Here is a 14335-nt window from a genome sequence, read left to right on the forward strand (position 1 = left end):
ACAATAGATATTTGGCAAATTTATTCCTTCAAGAAATATTTCTTAAACTCCTTTGCTGTGCCAGGCATTGTTCTAAGCTCGAAGGATACAACAGGAACAATAAATACAGAAAAACCCCTGCCCTCATGGAGCTTATCTTGTAGCAAAATACTAAATGCTAAATAAGAGTTGGTTAAATATGGGCAGTTACTCTTGGCAGTAGGGTAACTATAGTCCCAATTTGTCTGAAATAGTCCCAGTATAACACCTGTTTCTGGGTTTTAATAGAGCCCCCTTTCACTTTCAAAGGGTCCAGTTTGGACAGTGAATTATATAATCACCCTGGTTCTAAACCTTTTACGTGTATCAACTTACTTCATTCTCATAATAATCCCATGAGGTATGTGAAATTACCATCATTTTAAGGTGTGGAAATTGAAGCTTAAGAGAAGTAATTTGCCCTTGGTCATACTAGTAAGTGGCCGAACCAGAATTCAGACCCAGACAACAGCCTGGTTCCAGAGTTCAAGCTCTGAGTCACTATGCTGTGCAGCCCCTCTGCTTCTATTATATGTGTTGACCAACTCACTGTGCCTGTCTGCCTTCCTCTCCCCAGCAAAGTAAAGCAGGTAATCTCTCCTTCGCAGATGAATTTATGGCTCTCCAGAGTGAGCTTCCTCAGCTTGCCACTTCCTCCTTTACAGATCTGTCTTCATTTTACCCAGCTTTACCCTGTTACTCCATTTCACGGAAGGGACATCCCTCTTCCTGTCTAAAACCTGTATTCTAGCCCCATCCCATCCCGCCTCCTAGAGGACTTTCCCTTTCTCGGGCCTTCAGTCTCCATTCTCCACTGGCTTTTCTCCTTCATTATGTAAGCATGATCTATTCTTGTTTAACGTATGTCTTTCAAGAAGCTTCACTGTTGGGAGAAGTTTTTTAAAGTTACTATTGATGATAAATGGCTACCAATGACTTATTACCCCCTTTCAATTTCAAGAATTATTTATTACCCTCTTTCAATTTCAAGTACTATATGTATCTCTGATCCTTTTACCAATCCTACGGATACTTTACAGATGAAGGAAATGGAAGCTCAGGGGGCTCCATAACTTGCTTAGCTTATGAATAGTGGCACTGAATTCAGACTATTTCTCTTACACCAAAGCCCATTCTGTTTCTAGTATATCTTGCTAGTTTATCATAATTCTTAAAGATCTCCCTTGATCCTCTGCCTGTCCCCCATTGTCCTATAGCTTCTTTTTGTAGAAAAACTTATTTTTTTTGTAGGAAAACTTATTTTTTATCATAGTTTTTTCATTTAGTGACTTATTAATAACAGTCCACCTTTCAATGTTAGCTCTTAACACTTCCATGGATTTGGAAGAAAGCAAATTCATGACCATGAAGTAGTAGTAGGTCTCAAAGTGATAACCTGAGACTTGTCAGTAGATTCTCATATCTTCATGGTCATTGAGGAGGTAATGGGACAATATGAGCATATTTTATTCTTAAAGTTCCTGAAACGACCTGCATGTTCTTTAATATTCAGCTGTACTAAACAGGTTTTTTGAAAGAGTGTGTGAAGAAGTTATCACTGCGCCTCATTTTGAATGGTACTTTCTGCTTCATTTTCATTTTCAACACCAGTAGGATATGGTGCTCTTCCTAAAAGAAACTGTTCCCATTTGAGAATACATTCTTTTGATGCCCAGTGAAGAATTGCAAGAGAAACTACCTCTAGTGGTGGAATTGGGTAAATCTACGTCTGTAAAGACTTCTCTGCTGCTTCTATATCCTTTAAAAGACTAAGGTTCCTTTTAAACGCAGTCTCAGCTGTTTGCATCTGAGAAGCCTTTTCCTTGTTTTCATCTACAAATTAATTCTCCATTTGTCGAAGTAACAATATTCGTGATACAGTTTCTTCATGTCTTTTTGAAAGGTGAATTTCTTGAACAAACCAGGATATCATCTTTAGTCAAAGCTTACTTATTATAAGTAAGCTTTCTTGACTCAAGAGCCTGGACAAGTATCTGATCAAGTGAAGTGTGGTGCACCTGGCTGGCTCAGCCAGTGGAACTTGTGGCTTTTGATCTCAGGTTTGTGGGTTTGAGCCCCACGTTGGGTGTAGAGATTACTTAAAAATAAAATCTTACAAGAAAATCAGGTGAAGTGCTTTGAAGGCTCAGAGCCTGGAGGCAAATCATCTGGTTGGGTGCAAAAGCCAAAGGACTGTCTGAGCCGCACTCGGACCTCTTCTGTGAAGGTACCCACTACTGTGTGGATGCTGGGTCCCAGCACCTATTTTTTAACTTTTTTTTTCAACTTTTAAATTGTGTTTCATTGAAGTATAGCTGACACACAATGTTACATTAGTTACAGTGTACATCACAGTGGTTCAACAAATCTCCGTGTTGTGCTCTGCTCACCACAAGTGTAGCTACCACCTGTTTCTATGCTCTTATAGTACCATTGACTATATCCCCTATGCTGCACCTTTTATCTTTGTGGCTTATTCATTCCGTAACTGGAAGCCTGTATCTCCCACTCCCATTTACCCGTTTTGTCTATGCCCTCATCCTCTTCCCCTCTGTCGACCATCAGTTGGTTTTCTGTACTTAGGGATCTGTTTCTGCCGTTTGTTTTGTTTTTTAAATTCCACATATAAGTGAAATCATATAGTATTTGTCTTTCTCTATCTGACTTATTTCATTTAGCATAATACCATGTAGGTCCATCCATGTTGTCACAAATAACAGGCTCTTGTTCTTTTTTATGGTTAAGTAATATTCCATCGGGGTGTGTGTGTGTGTGTGTGTGTGTGTGTATCTCATCTCTTCTTTTTTTTTTTTTTTAAGATTTTATTTATTTATTTGACAGAGAGAGACACAGCGAGAGAAGGAACACAGGCAGGGGGAGTGGGAGAGGGAGAAGCAGGCTTCCCACAGAGCAAGGAGCCCGATGTGGGACTTGATCTCAGGACTCTGGGACCATGACCTGAGCCGAAGGCAGACACTTAACGACTGAGCCACCCAGGCGCCCCTGTATATCTCACCTCTTCTTTATCCATTCATCTATCAATGGACACTTGGACTGCTTCCATGACTTGGCTCTTATAAATAATGCTGTAGTAAACATCGGGGTGCATATATTTTTTCGAATTAGTGTTTTCATTTTCTTTGGGTAAATACCCAGTAGTGGAATTGCTGGATCATATGGTAGTCCCATTTTTAATTTTTTGAGGAACTGCCATAGTACTTTCCACAGTGGCTGCACCAATTCACATTCCCACCAACAGTGCACAAGGGTTCCTTTTTCTCTACCTCCTCACTAACACTTGTTATTTTTTGTCTTTTTGATTCTAGCCATTCTGACAGGTCTAAGATGATATCTCATTGTGGTTTGGATTTGCATCTCCCTGATAATTAGTGATGTGGAGCATCTTTTTATGTGTCTTTTGGCCATCTGTATGTCTTTGGAAAAGTGTCTGTCCAGGTCCTCAGATCATTTTTAATCAGATTATTTGGGTTTTTTGGTGTTAAGTTGTATAAATTCTTCCATGTATTTTGGATATTAACCCCTTATCAGATATATCATTTGCAAATATCTTCTTCCATTCAGTATGTTGCCTTTTGTTTTGTTGATGGTTTCCTTTGCTGTGCAGAAGCTTAGGGAAGCTTTTTTAAAGAGAGTATTTAATATTTACAGACACGTCTTGCCTTTTACTTTTCAGCTCATCCTAGTCTGACTTCCACTTCTGTATTAGTCAGGACCTCCAGAGAAAGAGGACCACCATCTGTTTCTTTCTCTTTGTGCATATGTATATATTTAGGCATCTGTCTATACATATAGAAAGAGAGAGGGAGGGGCGCCTGAGTGGCTCAGTCGTTAAGCGTCTGCCTTCAGCTCAGGTCATGATCCCAGCATCCTGGGATCGAGCCCCACATCAGGCTCCCTGCTCAGCGGGAGGCCTGCTTCTCCCTCTCCCTCTGCCTGCCTGTCTGCCGACTTGTGATCTCTCTCTCTGTCAAATAAATAAATAAAATCTTTAAAAGGAAAAAAGAGAGAGGGACTTAAGAATTGGCTCATGCAATTATTGGGGCTGGCAAGTCTGAAATCTTAAGGGCCAGCCAGCAGGCTGGAAGCTCAGGCAGAATTTCTATGTTAGAGACTTGAGGCAGAATTTCTTTTCAGGGAAACCTGTTTTTAACCCTTAATGTTTTCAACTGATTGGATGAAGCCCACCCGTATTATCAAGGGTGATCTCCTTTACCTAAAGTCAACTGATTGTAAATGTTAATCACATCTATAAAGTATCTTCAGAGCAACATCTAGACTACTGTTTGACAATAAAACTGCAATCATAGCCTAGCCAGTTTGACACACAAAATTAACCATTACAGCCTTTATTACTCTACCACATCTCCTTTGTTGGTAAATCCAATGGACACTTTTCACATCTTTTCTTGCTTGATCACTTTGCAACATTTGACATTTTGGACCCCCACTACTTCTTGAAACCCTTCTCCCTTAGTGTCAATAACCCTAGTCTCTCCATTCTCCTGTCCTGGTTTTTCCTTTTCTGATATTTCAGACTCATCTTCTCCCAATTATTTGTTGATAATCTCTCCTGTCCTTGGCCCTCTTATTACTCCCATGATTGATATTTCCCAAAACTAAAATTCCATTTTAGAATTCTCTGCTGAGCATCAGATCTCTGTATCCAGTTACCTATTAATACATCTCTACCTGGATATTGCATAGGCATTCCAAACTTGGCTTGTCTAAAACTGAAATCTTATTCTTCCCTCCTTAAACTTGCTTTTTGCATCTCTGCTGTTCTCTTAGTTGTGGTACCGTATACCTAATTACCCAAGCTAGGAATCTGAGAGGCATCCTCTGACTTCTCCCTTATATTTTCCATTTAAAACTTTCTCATCTCGGGGCACCTGGGTGGCTCAGTTGGTTAAGCGGCTGCCTTCGGCTCAGGTCATGATCCCAGGGTCCTGGGATCGAGCCCCGCATCGGGCTCTCTGTTCAGCAGAGAGCCTGCTTCTCCCTTTCCCTCTGCCTGCCGCTCTGCCTACTTGTGCTATCTCTCTGTCAAATAAATAAATTTTTAAAAAATCTTAAAAATAAAAAAAAAAACCTTTCTCATCTCTATCCTTATCTCAATGAAGAGAGCTTCACCCTCATTTTCTGTCATCTGGGATTGTGTTGTGGTCTTTCTGCCTCCTGTCAGTCTCTTTCCAATCCATCTACACTGCTGCCACAGTGATATTTTAAAAATGCATTTAAAAATTTGTTTAGTAGCTCCTAATTGCCCACAGAATTAGAATTCTTCAGCAAGCATACAAGGCCCTCCATGACTAGCCTTTCCTACTCTTTATCTCCCACTGTTCCTTGCTTACCCATCCCACTCTCAAGTCATACTCAAGTATTTGTAGAATGCAGACTTGCCACGTTGCTTGCTTCCATGGGCTGTGCAGCTGCTGCCTCTGCCTGTCATATCCACTGCCTCTGTCACTTCCCTGCCTCCCTGCCCCTACCTTGTGGATCTAGAAAAATTATGTCAGTACCTACTTTGATCTTCTCATTCGAATAACCTTCCTGATTCCACAAGTAGATTTGACCATGCCTCCTTTCTGACATCATTATACGTTGTTTGCAGCCCTACTATACCACTTACTACTGTATTATTTTTTTGTTTAAGTGTCGCCTTTCAGTGGACTATCAACTCTTAGAAGTGTTTCCACTGCCTGGCATGTAATAGGCTCTTACCAGATGCCTGGTGATGGTGGAGATGATGAGCCTGGAGTGGAGCACATAGTTCATTTAAATAAATGTGGAGGAGTGCGGGGCTTGGACACATACAGAGGAAAGTGGTAGCTATTTCTTTATCCTCTTCTGTCCCTCCTAGAGGCGGCTGCTGCAGTTTTACTACCAGATTCCTTTTGATTTATACTTTCTATAATCTGATACCTATTCTTAGCTTTTATTTTGCTTTCATCCTTGGAGCAGTTGAAGAGACAGGAAGCTGTTAAATTACTATTACAAAGTCCCACTGTCCCATTTCATTCCATCACAGGAATACGCATACATCAGCTTGTTCTCACGTGATTCTTGTGTGCCAAAAGAAGTCTTTTCTCAGCCAGTAAAAAGAATTCATGTAATAATATTAGTATTTTTTTCAAGTTTTTTAATCCTCCTATGTCCCCAAAATGTCTCCATGCATTTAATATCAAATTAAAAACTAAACCAGTTCTGTGTTAATCGTGAGGGAAGAAATAATGGTCTTTAAAGATGGTTAAAGGAATAATGAAGACTTCTTGGGTGTTTAACATGAAAATTTCAGATGACCAAGGGTTCTGCTGTACACATTGGAGTCAAAGGATAGGTCAGCATCTCAATTTAGACTTATGTATTACTTTTTACTGTAAATACATTTGTAGAAGCTACTTGTGGTGTAACTCCTTATGTATTTAATATTTACCTGACTCTTGGTTTTCTTGGTTGATTTCTTAAAGGGCTGAAGAATCTATTTATGAATTCTTTGCCCTTTATGGAATGTGATACCTTGGTTTTGAGTCCACCTGTCCCTTTCCCTTCACTTAATTTTATCTTATTGTTTTGCATTGTGTTTCTAAAATAATGGCTTTGGCTTGTTTTTTTCCTGAATGTTTCTGCAGTTTGATTTGAGTATCTGGCTTTGGGCACCCCTCCTGAACTTGGACTCCATCTGTACTTGTGATTTTTGGAAGGCAGAACTCAGTGTTTTCTAGGGAAGATGGCTTTTTTTTAAATATTATATATGTTTGTGTCTCCCCCCCCCCCTTCCTTTTTGCTTTCTCTTTAAAAGACTGGAAAGAAAGCAGTTAAAGCAGTCCTGTGGGTATCAGCAGATGGACTTAGAGTTGTGGATGAGAAAACTAAGGTAAAAATTTTATAAGCTTAAATGTTACTGCTTAATTTTTTTTAATCCCTAATGATCAAATGTAATGCCGTTAAGCTGCTGTAGTCATTCTGTATCCTTCCACTTCGTCCAAAGTACAGTCTTCTGAGATATGAGTGTTCAGAAAACAAATTTAGTTATTCATTTACCTTATGAAAAATAGAATTCTCACAACATTTTGCTCTACATAACAGCATGTTTAGTGTAGTAAGCATTTGCATTTAATGTTAAAATTTTGTTCTTACACATTTTAAGAAAATGTTCACCGCCACAAATTTGATGTAAAACATGATGGAACTTTTACCAAAGTTTTAAAAAAATATATCACATCTGAAATTTCTTCTTGTTCCTTAATAAAGGGAACTATATTCTTAGAAAGTGATATTTGAAATGAGTAACCTGTTGTTTAACTGAAAACCCAAATTAAGCAAAATCTTAAGGACTAACAAACGGCTCATTTGGTTAACATTTACTTAGAATCTACGCAATATCTAACATCATAGATGGCATTTTGCATTGGAAAGAAAGTGATCCTACATGCCTAAAAACAGAGACATAGACTCTGACCTTAGAGAGCATTAAGTGTTATATAGGCACATTTAATCATTAAATAAAATTTCCTAAGAGACCTAAAGTCTGGAGAAATTTTAACAAGAAGGCAGTTTTTCAAAATAATTCATATGTCACTGAAAGGGGGAGGCAGTCTGGCAGGTAAAGAGCAGTTTTGGTGGATAACTTACACATTTTAAGTACAACTATTACTATATTTGCATTGGTTCTTTTGAACTTCCATCTGAGGCGCCCCCCCCTTTTTTAAGTTCAAGAGAACTGGTAGTCTTAAATGTACATTATTATTATTATTGGAAACAGTGATCATTTTATTTAGCTTATTGTTAAGAACTTGTACAGTTTTCTTTAGTGTTTTGGATGAAATGTGTTGTTGTACAAGGAGGCAGTTTTTGTTTTATACCAGTTCGTAAAGGTATCGCCCCCTGGTGGCTACTTATAGTACTGGCATTCATTAGTTTGGTTCTTTCCACTTTAGTGATAAGAGTAATTGGTGGCTTTTCACCCTTGGACCCATCATGAATGGAAAAGAAATTTTGCAAGGTATATAATCTATAAAGGGCTCATATTTAAAATACATTAAGGAACTCCTACATGTTAATAAGAAAAATGGCAGACAATCCAAAAAACTTGAATCATATTGCTAAAGAGGAAATTCATAGTAATCAAGGTTATGAAAAATAAAATCATAATGAGCCACCAGAATTGCAGAATTTTAAAAAATTGGCTGGCAGGTTTGTGGAGCAACAGAAATTCTCATAGTGATGCTTTATAAAAGCCATTTTTTTGATCATTTGTTTTAGCACTTATAGCCCCACCTCAGCATCTAGGGATTCTGGGCTGTAGGAATATAACATAGAAGAGCCTCAAGATTTTAAAAAAACATTTTGTGTAATGTTTATACTGTGTAGCTACAATGCCATTCAGCAAGTATTTAAAGAAAGTCATACTCAAAATGATCATTAAGTTAATACAAATTATATGGGAATTGGATGAAATATATTGATTCATATATATTACCAAATTGAACATGAAATGTACTATGATAAAACTAAAATCAGCAAGCATATGTTTTAGAACATGAAGATGAAGTGAGAGAGGCATCTGGGCAAAGTGCCTCTTGGGATCTCTTCTACATCAGATTCTTAGTATTCAGACTGCTGGCCTCAGATCTTGCTGTTTCATAGTCTCGATGCATTAGTTTTAGAGACTCTGTATTGTGAAATGAACATCCTGTGTTTATTCTGAGAAGCTTGAATAACCTGGTAAATCCTCTATTTCTTTGTGCTTCCCTTTTTCTAGGACCTCATAGTTGACCAGACAATAGAAAAAGTTTCTTTCTGTGCCCCAGATAGGAACTTTGATAGAGCCTTCTCTTACATATGCCGGGACGGCACTACTCGACGCTGGATCTGTCATTGCTTTATGGCTGTCAAGGACACGGTGAGTCCAACAGTGTAGATTTCATCATGACTAGCCTCGGCTAGCCAAACTCACCCTGGGTTGGCTCGGCCAAGCAGTTTCCACTACATTTTTGTATAAGCACCTGCTCTTATAGCACTTGGAAGTGCCTAAACTAGCCTGCTTTCATTCCTTTTATTCAGGTAGTTCACACTCTTGGTGTGACCCTGCAGCTCAGAGAGCAAGATGATTAACTGAGAGCCAAGGTCTTTAAGGAAAGTAAAAGTGCTCTGGTGATGGTGGCTGCTAAACTTTACTTGAAACTTTTCATTATTAGAACCGGGGTGACGGGTATTAAGGAGGACACGTGTTGTGATGAGCACTGGCTGTTATATGCAGCTAATGGATCGTTGAACACTACATCAAAAACTAATGATCTACTATACGCTGGCTAACTGAACATAATAAAAAAAGAACTATTTTCAAAATTCTTACATGTATTTGTTTGCGAATACATCTAGGTAGAGGATATTGGCATTAGGGGCACCTAGGTGGCTCAGTCGGTTGGGCATCTGCCTTTGGCTCAGGTCATGATCCCAGAATCCCAGGATTGAGCCCTACTTTGGTCTCCCTGCTCAGCAGGAAGCCTGCTTCTCCCTCCGCCCCTCACCCCACTCATGTTCTCTCTCGAAAAAAAATTTTTTTAAAAATTAAAAAAAAAAAAAAGACATTGGCATTAAAAGGTGCTTATTAATTTATTTGCAAAGGACTTCTACTACAAATGAAAGAACTGAGTTGGGATATATATTTTTTCAATTAATTAAAAAGAAATACTGAGGTGCCTCGCTGTCTCAGTCTGTGGCACATGGGACTTTTGATCTCGGGGTCACGAGTTCAAGCCCCATGTTGGGGATAGAGATTACTTAAAAAAAAAAAACTAAATTATGGTACAATGAACTTTGCCAGAAATTGTTGCAAAGTAGAAAATTTTGGTTTTGTTTAAAAGTAGGGAAAAATTAGGGGTGCCTAGGTGGCTCAGTTGGTTAAGCGGCTGCCTTCGGCTCAGGTCATGATAGCCCCGCTTCGGGCCCCCTGCTCAGCGGGGAGTCTGCTTCTTTCCCTCTCCCTCTGTCCCCCACCCCATGCTCGCTTGATCTCTCTCTCAAATAAATAAAGTCTTTGAAGAAAAAAATAACCTGTCGTCTTTCATGTAAAAATTACCCAGAACTCTGACATAAAAGACAAGTCTCTTAGATGATGATGATCTTAACTATAGTAGAGCATTGAGTGTATAATTGTAATTATTGAGTTTTTTAAAGTCCAGACAGAATAAGGCAGTATAGCCATTCCTGAAGGCTACAACTCAGTAAACTGTTGCCAATGTTTATCTGAAAAGGAAGTGATGGCCATACTCTAAAATTCACCAAAATATTTTTCAAAGCTCTTGGAAAGGGGCGCCTGGGTGGCTCAGTTGGTTAAGCATCTAACTTCAGCTCAGGTCATGATCTCAGGGTCCTGGGATGGAGCCCTGCATCAGGCTTCCTGCTCAGTGGGGAGTCTGCTTCTCCCTCTCTCTTTGCCCCTCCCCGTGCTCATGCGGCTCTCTCTCTCTCTCAAATAAATAAATAGAATCTTAAAAAAAAAAAAAGCTCTTGGAGACAGTGGTATAAACTGTTAAGAGTCTAGGCTCTGACTCAGATCTGGGTTTCAGGTCTGATTCTGGTTAGTAACTGTGGGTTTTGGGGTAAGTTACTTAACATTCTTTAAGTCTTACTTTCCACTTCTATAAAATAGAGATAATAGTTGTGAAGACGAAATTAGATAATTAATAAAAGCACTCTTAGTATAGGGTCTGGCACATGGTCACTGCCCTAAAAATGGTGGCTAATACTGTCAAAGCTATTCCTCCTTGGTTTGACGCAGTGCTTTGAGAATGAGTTGAAGTAAATAAACTACACTTTCTTCTTCTGTCTCTCAGACCTTAAGTTAAGTCACAAAGTGGTGTATTTTGCTATCGCTACACAAAATCCAAAGGGTTCCCTTACATTAATTAAAACACTGTTTTACTGTCAAATCCTGGTCCTTCAGGCTGTTTGAATCTCCTTGGCGAGTGGTTGTTCTGTATCAGAATCACCTGGAGGGCTTGTTAAAAACAGTTTGTTAGCTGGGACACCTGGGTGGCTCAGTTGGTTAAGCATCTGCCTTCGGCTCGGGTCATGATCCCCGGATCCTGGGATTGAGTCCCTCATCGGGCTCCTTGCTCAACTGGGAGCCTGCTTCTCCCTCTCCCTCTGCCTGCTGTTCCCCCTGCTTGTGCGCGTGCTCTCTCTCTGACAAATAAATAAAATCTCTAAAAAATAAAATAAAAATATAACAGTTTGTTAGGCCCCACCCTCAGAGTTTTTCAAAATTCAGTGGGTCCCAGATGGGGCTTGGAGAGGGCCTTTCTTCAAGAACTTCTACCCTAGGCCTAGGAGAAATAATAAGCTTCTTTGGGCTGTAGATCTATTCTTGTAATAGAGCTGTTCAAATGCAGACAGGTTCTGAAATTCTTTCAGTACTCCCTCCTATTTCATGCTTCAGTGCCCTACTCTTATATCATCCTCCTAAGAAGTTAGATGGAAACTCATGTGGATGAATAAAAAGTAACTGTCAGTTTTTAATAGGCAGTCATGTGAAATCTTACAGTTTCTGTTAGTGTGACAAAAGGCATTTCATACATAACTTCCTATGGTATCTGATATTGGCATATAAAATTCAGGGAAGTTACTTGCTCAGAACCATATGTAGGAGTAGCTGCCTACACAGTGTGATTTTGAAAATTCCACAAAGGGCTCCCTGTTCTCAAATACCTCTTCTCACTATTAGTGATTCCAGCAGTTACTATATCATCTTTGATTTTTTTATTCCACAATTAGGGGTATGGTTTAAAATACAAGAATAACCCTAATAAAAACAACCCACTGAGTTTATTAAATTTACTCAAGGTTATTCAGTATATCTTTAAAACAATATTTAGTTTATATAAAGCTCTCCTCTCCTCCCACACACAAACAAATCAAATTTTATCCGTTTAATTCCTTTCTAAGTAGGGAGTGTGGATGAAAACCTGCTTTAACTTTTGCCTGTGTGTGTTTGGAGGGAGAGTTAGGGTAAGAGAGAGCTAGAAGATAGGGAAGGTAAGGGGGAAAGCATCAAAGTGATGAGGACCTAAAATGGGGAAGGGTGCTTAGGGAGGGGAGCATTTGGAAAGGGGAGACTGAGAAAGCTAAGCTTTCCTTTTCATAATTCCCGAGTCATCTCTGGAGTTGTATTTAGTTATCCGAAGTTTTAAGTTTGCATCTTTTGTTCCTAGATACATTGACAGCCTATTTAGGCTCCTGAAACTTGCCCTGCCTTTTCAGTAGTTTCTTAGAAATGCTTGGTACATATTACCACTGTTCGCCTAAGTGGCAAATGCAGGATTTGTGTCAAGACTTAGGGCTTCAGACCTTGAATAGTGTCTCCTAAGCTGATGGCCAGAGCTAACATAAGTGAGAGAGGGAGCCTGACTGATAAGGAGGTCTCAGTGGCTGCTCACAAAAGCAAATGCCCACCACAGTAAAGTATCATAAGCATTACCTAAGATAATTTATTCATTTAATTTGTCATATTGATACGTTAAATTATAATTTTTAAGCTGGAGTTTCCAACATTTTGCCATGTATAAAAAACAGACTTATTTGTGGTCCAGGCTAATTTGTAGTTGTTGGTACTGTAACTCTAAAAAAGTTTTTTAAACCTTCTCTTATGTATAGGGTGAAAGATTGAGTCATGCAGTAGGCTGTGCTTTTGCGGCCTGTTTAGAACGGAAGCAGAAGCGGGAGAAGGAATGTGGAGTGACTGCTACTTTTGATGCCAGTCGGACCACTTTTACAAGAGAAGGATCATTCCGTGTCACAACAGCCACCGAGCAAGCAGAAAGAGAGGAGATCATGAAACAAATCCAAGATGCCAAGAAAGGTACAGTCTGTTCTGCTACAACTGCAGTTATTTATTTATTTTTTTTTAAGATTTTATTTATTTGAGAGAGAGAATGAGATAGAGAGCATGAGAAGGGGGAGGGTCAGAGAGAGAGGCAGACTCCCTGCTGAGCAGGGAGCCTGACGTGGGACTCGATCCCGGGACTCCAGGATCATGACCTGAGCCGAAGGCAGTCGCTTAACCAACTGAGCCACCCAGGCGCCCCACAACTGCAGTTATTTAAGCCGTTTTTCCCAGCAGGTTAATATTTGGAAGCTCGCAGGGGTAAGCTTTCTCACAGCCAGAGAGAACTCTTAGCAATATATGAAGACCTTCAGAACAAAGCTGAAAACCTAAACAAAGGCCTTTCCTTTAGAGTGGCTTGTTTTGTGGCTTCCAAGGTGTTTACCATTTCCAGTACTGGAAGCTGTCTGGGGAGGAGGCTGAGAATGCATTTGAAGAAGCTGCTCTGAGGGAGCCTGACTGACAAGGAGGTCTCAGGGGCTGCTCACCAAAGCACAGTGCCCACTACAATGAAGCATCATAAGCTTTACTTAAGATAATTTATTCATTTCATTTGCCAGAGTGATATGTTAAATTATATATTAAATTATAATTTTAAGCTGGAGTCCCCAACATTTTGCCTTGTGTAAAAACAAACTTATTTGTGGTTCAGGCTAATTGGTCGTTGTTGGTACTGTAACTCTAAAAAAGTTTTTTAAACCTTCTATTACCCCCCATGTTTAAAAACAAAATTGGGGAAATCTACATCCTGGAACAGACTTCTAATTCTGATGCATCTGATCTCTCTGAGAAGCAAATGCTACCAATGACCTACATCTTGAAGGAAGAAGTACAAGTTCCAGGTTCAGGCTGCAAAGGGCCCACTGATGGTGATGCTGGGTGCAAATGCAGAGGGAGATTTCACAGCAGCGCCCTTCGTAGTAGATGATGGCTGTGTTTTCGTGCTTCAGTGAAAAAAGTCCGTGGATTTTGAGAAGCTAACCCATCTTTTTCCCAAAGCCCTGTTAACTGTAGTGTGTGATTTTGCAGAGTTGGTGAATTTTTTGCAGGTACACATGGCAGCATAGCAGAAATGCCTGTGCAAGTTACTCAGGAGTCTGTTGTCCAAAGTCAGGTTTGAGTGTATTGCAGAACTAAGTGATCGGGCTTAGGGAAAACGCTTTTGCATTCTTGTGTACAGCTAGAGTTGAAACTAACAAGGAATGTTTTGGAATTAAACAATTCAGTTTAAATATACATTAATAAAATCTTGCTTATTTTTTATTATATCCTTTTAGTTCTAAACCAGCCATTTTAGAGAACACCATTAATCTACTACTGACCCAAACAACTCTGACTCTTAAGCCAAAAAAAGATACATATTTTATTTGAAATTAAATTCTGGGTAATGATTTTTTTAAATTTCTTACA

At 39.4% G+C, this 14335-nt stretch overlaps 2 protein-coding genes and 1 pseudogene across 11 annotated transcripts in view; 1 reads left to right on the plus strand and 2 right to left on the minus strand.

Moving 5' to 3' along the window:
• Positions 1-14335, plus strand: part of NUMB (NUMB endocytic adaptor protein) — a 190810-nt gene that overhangs the window by 167627 nt on the left and 8848 nt on the right. For all 10 annotated transcript variants that reach the window (XM_034993363.1, XM_034993365.1, XM_034993367.1 and 7 more), the window contains 3 exons: positions 6839-6913; positions 8801-8941; positions 12697-12901. In XM_034993363.1, the coding sequence (XP_034849254.1) occupies positions 6839-6913; positions 8801-8941; positions 12697-12901 (421 nt within the window). The remainder of the gene's footprint in view (positions 1-6838; positions 6914-8800; positions 8942-12696; positions 12902-14335) is intronic.
• Positions 1-14335, minus strand: part of PAPLN (papilin, proteoglycan like sulfated glycoprotein) — a 95930-nt gene that overhangs the window by 38561 nt on the left and 43034 nt on the right. The gene's annotated exons all lie outside the window — the stretch shown is intronic.
• On the minus strand, positions 1574-1951 carry LOC118002679 (annotated as a pseudogene).

Source organism: Mirounga leonina, unplaced genomic scaffold (assembly GCF_011800145.1).
Source record: "Mirounga leonina isolate KUSES-001 unplaced genomic scaffold, KU_Mleo_1.0 Mir_82, whole genome shotgun sequence".
Taxonomy (NCBI): Eukaryota; Metazoa; Chordata; class Mammalia; order Carnivora; family Phocidae; genus Mirounga; species Mirounga leonina.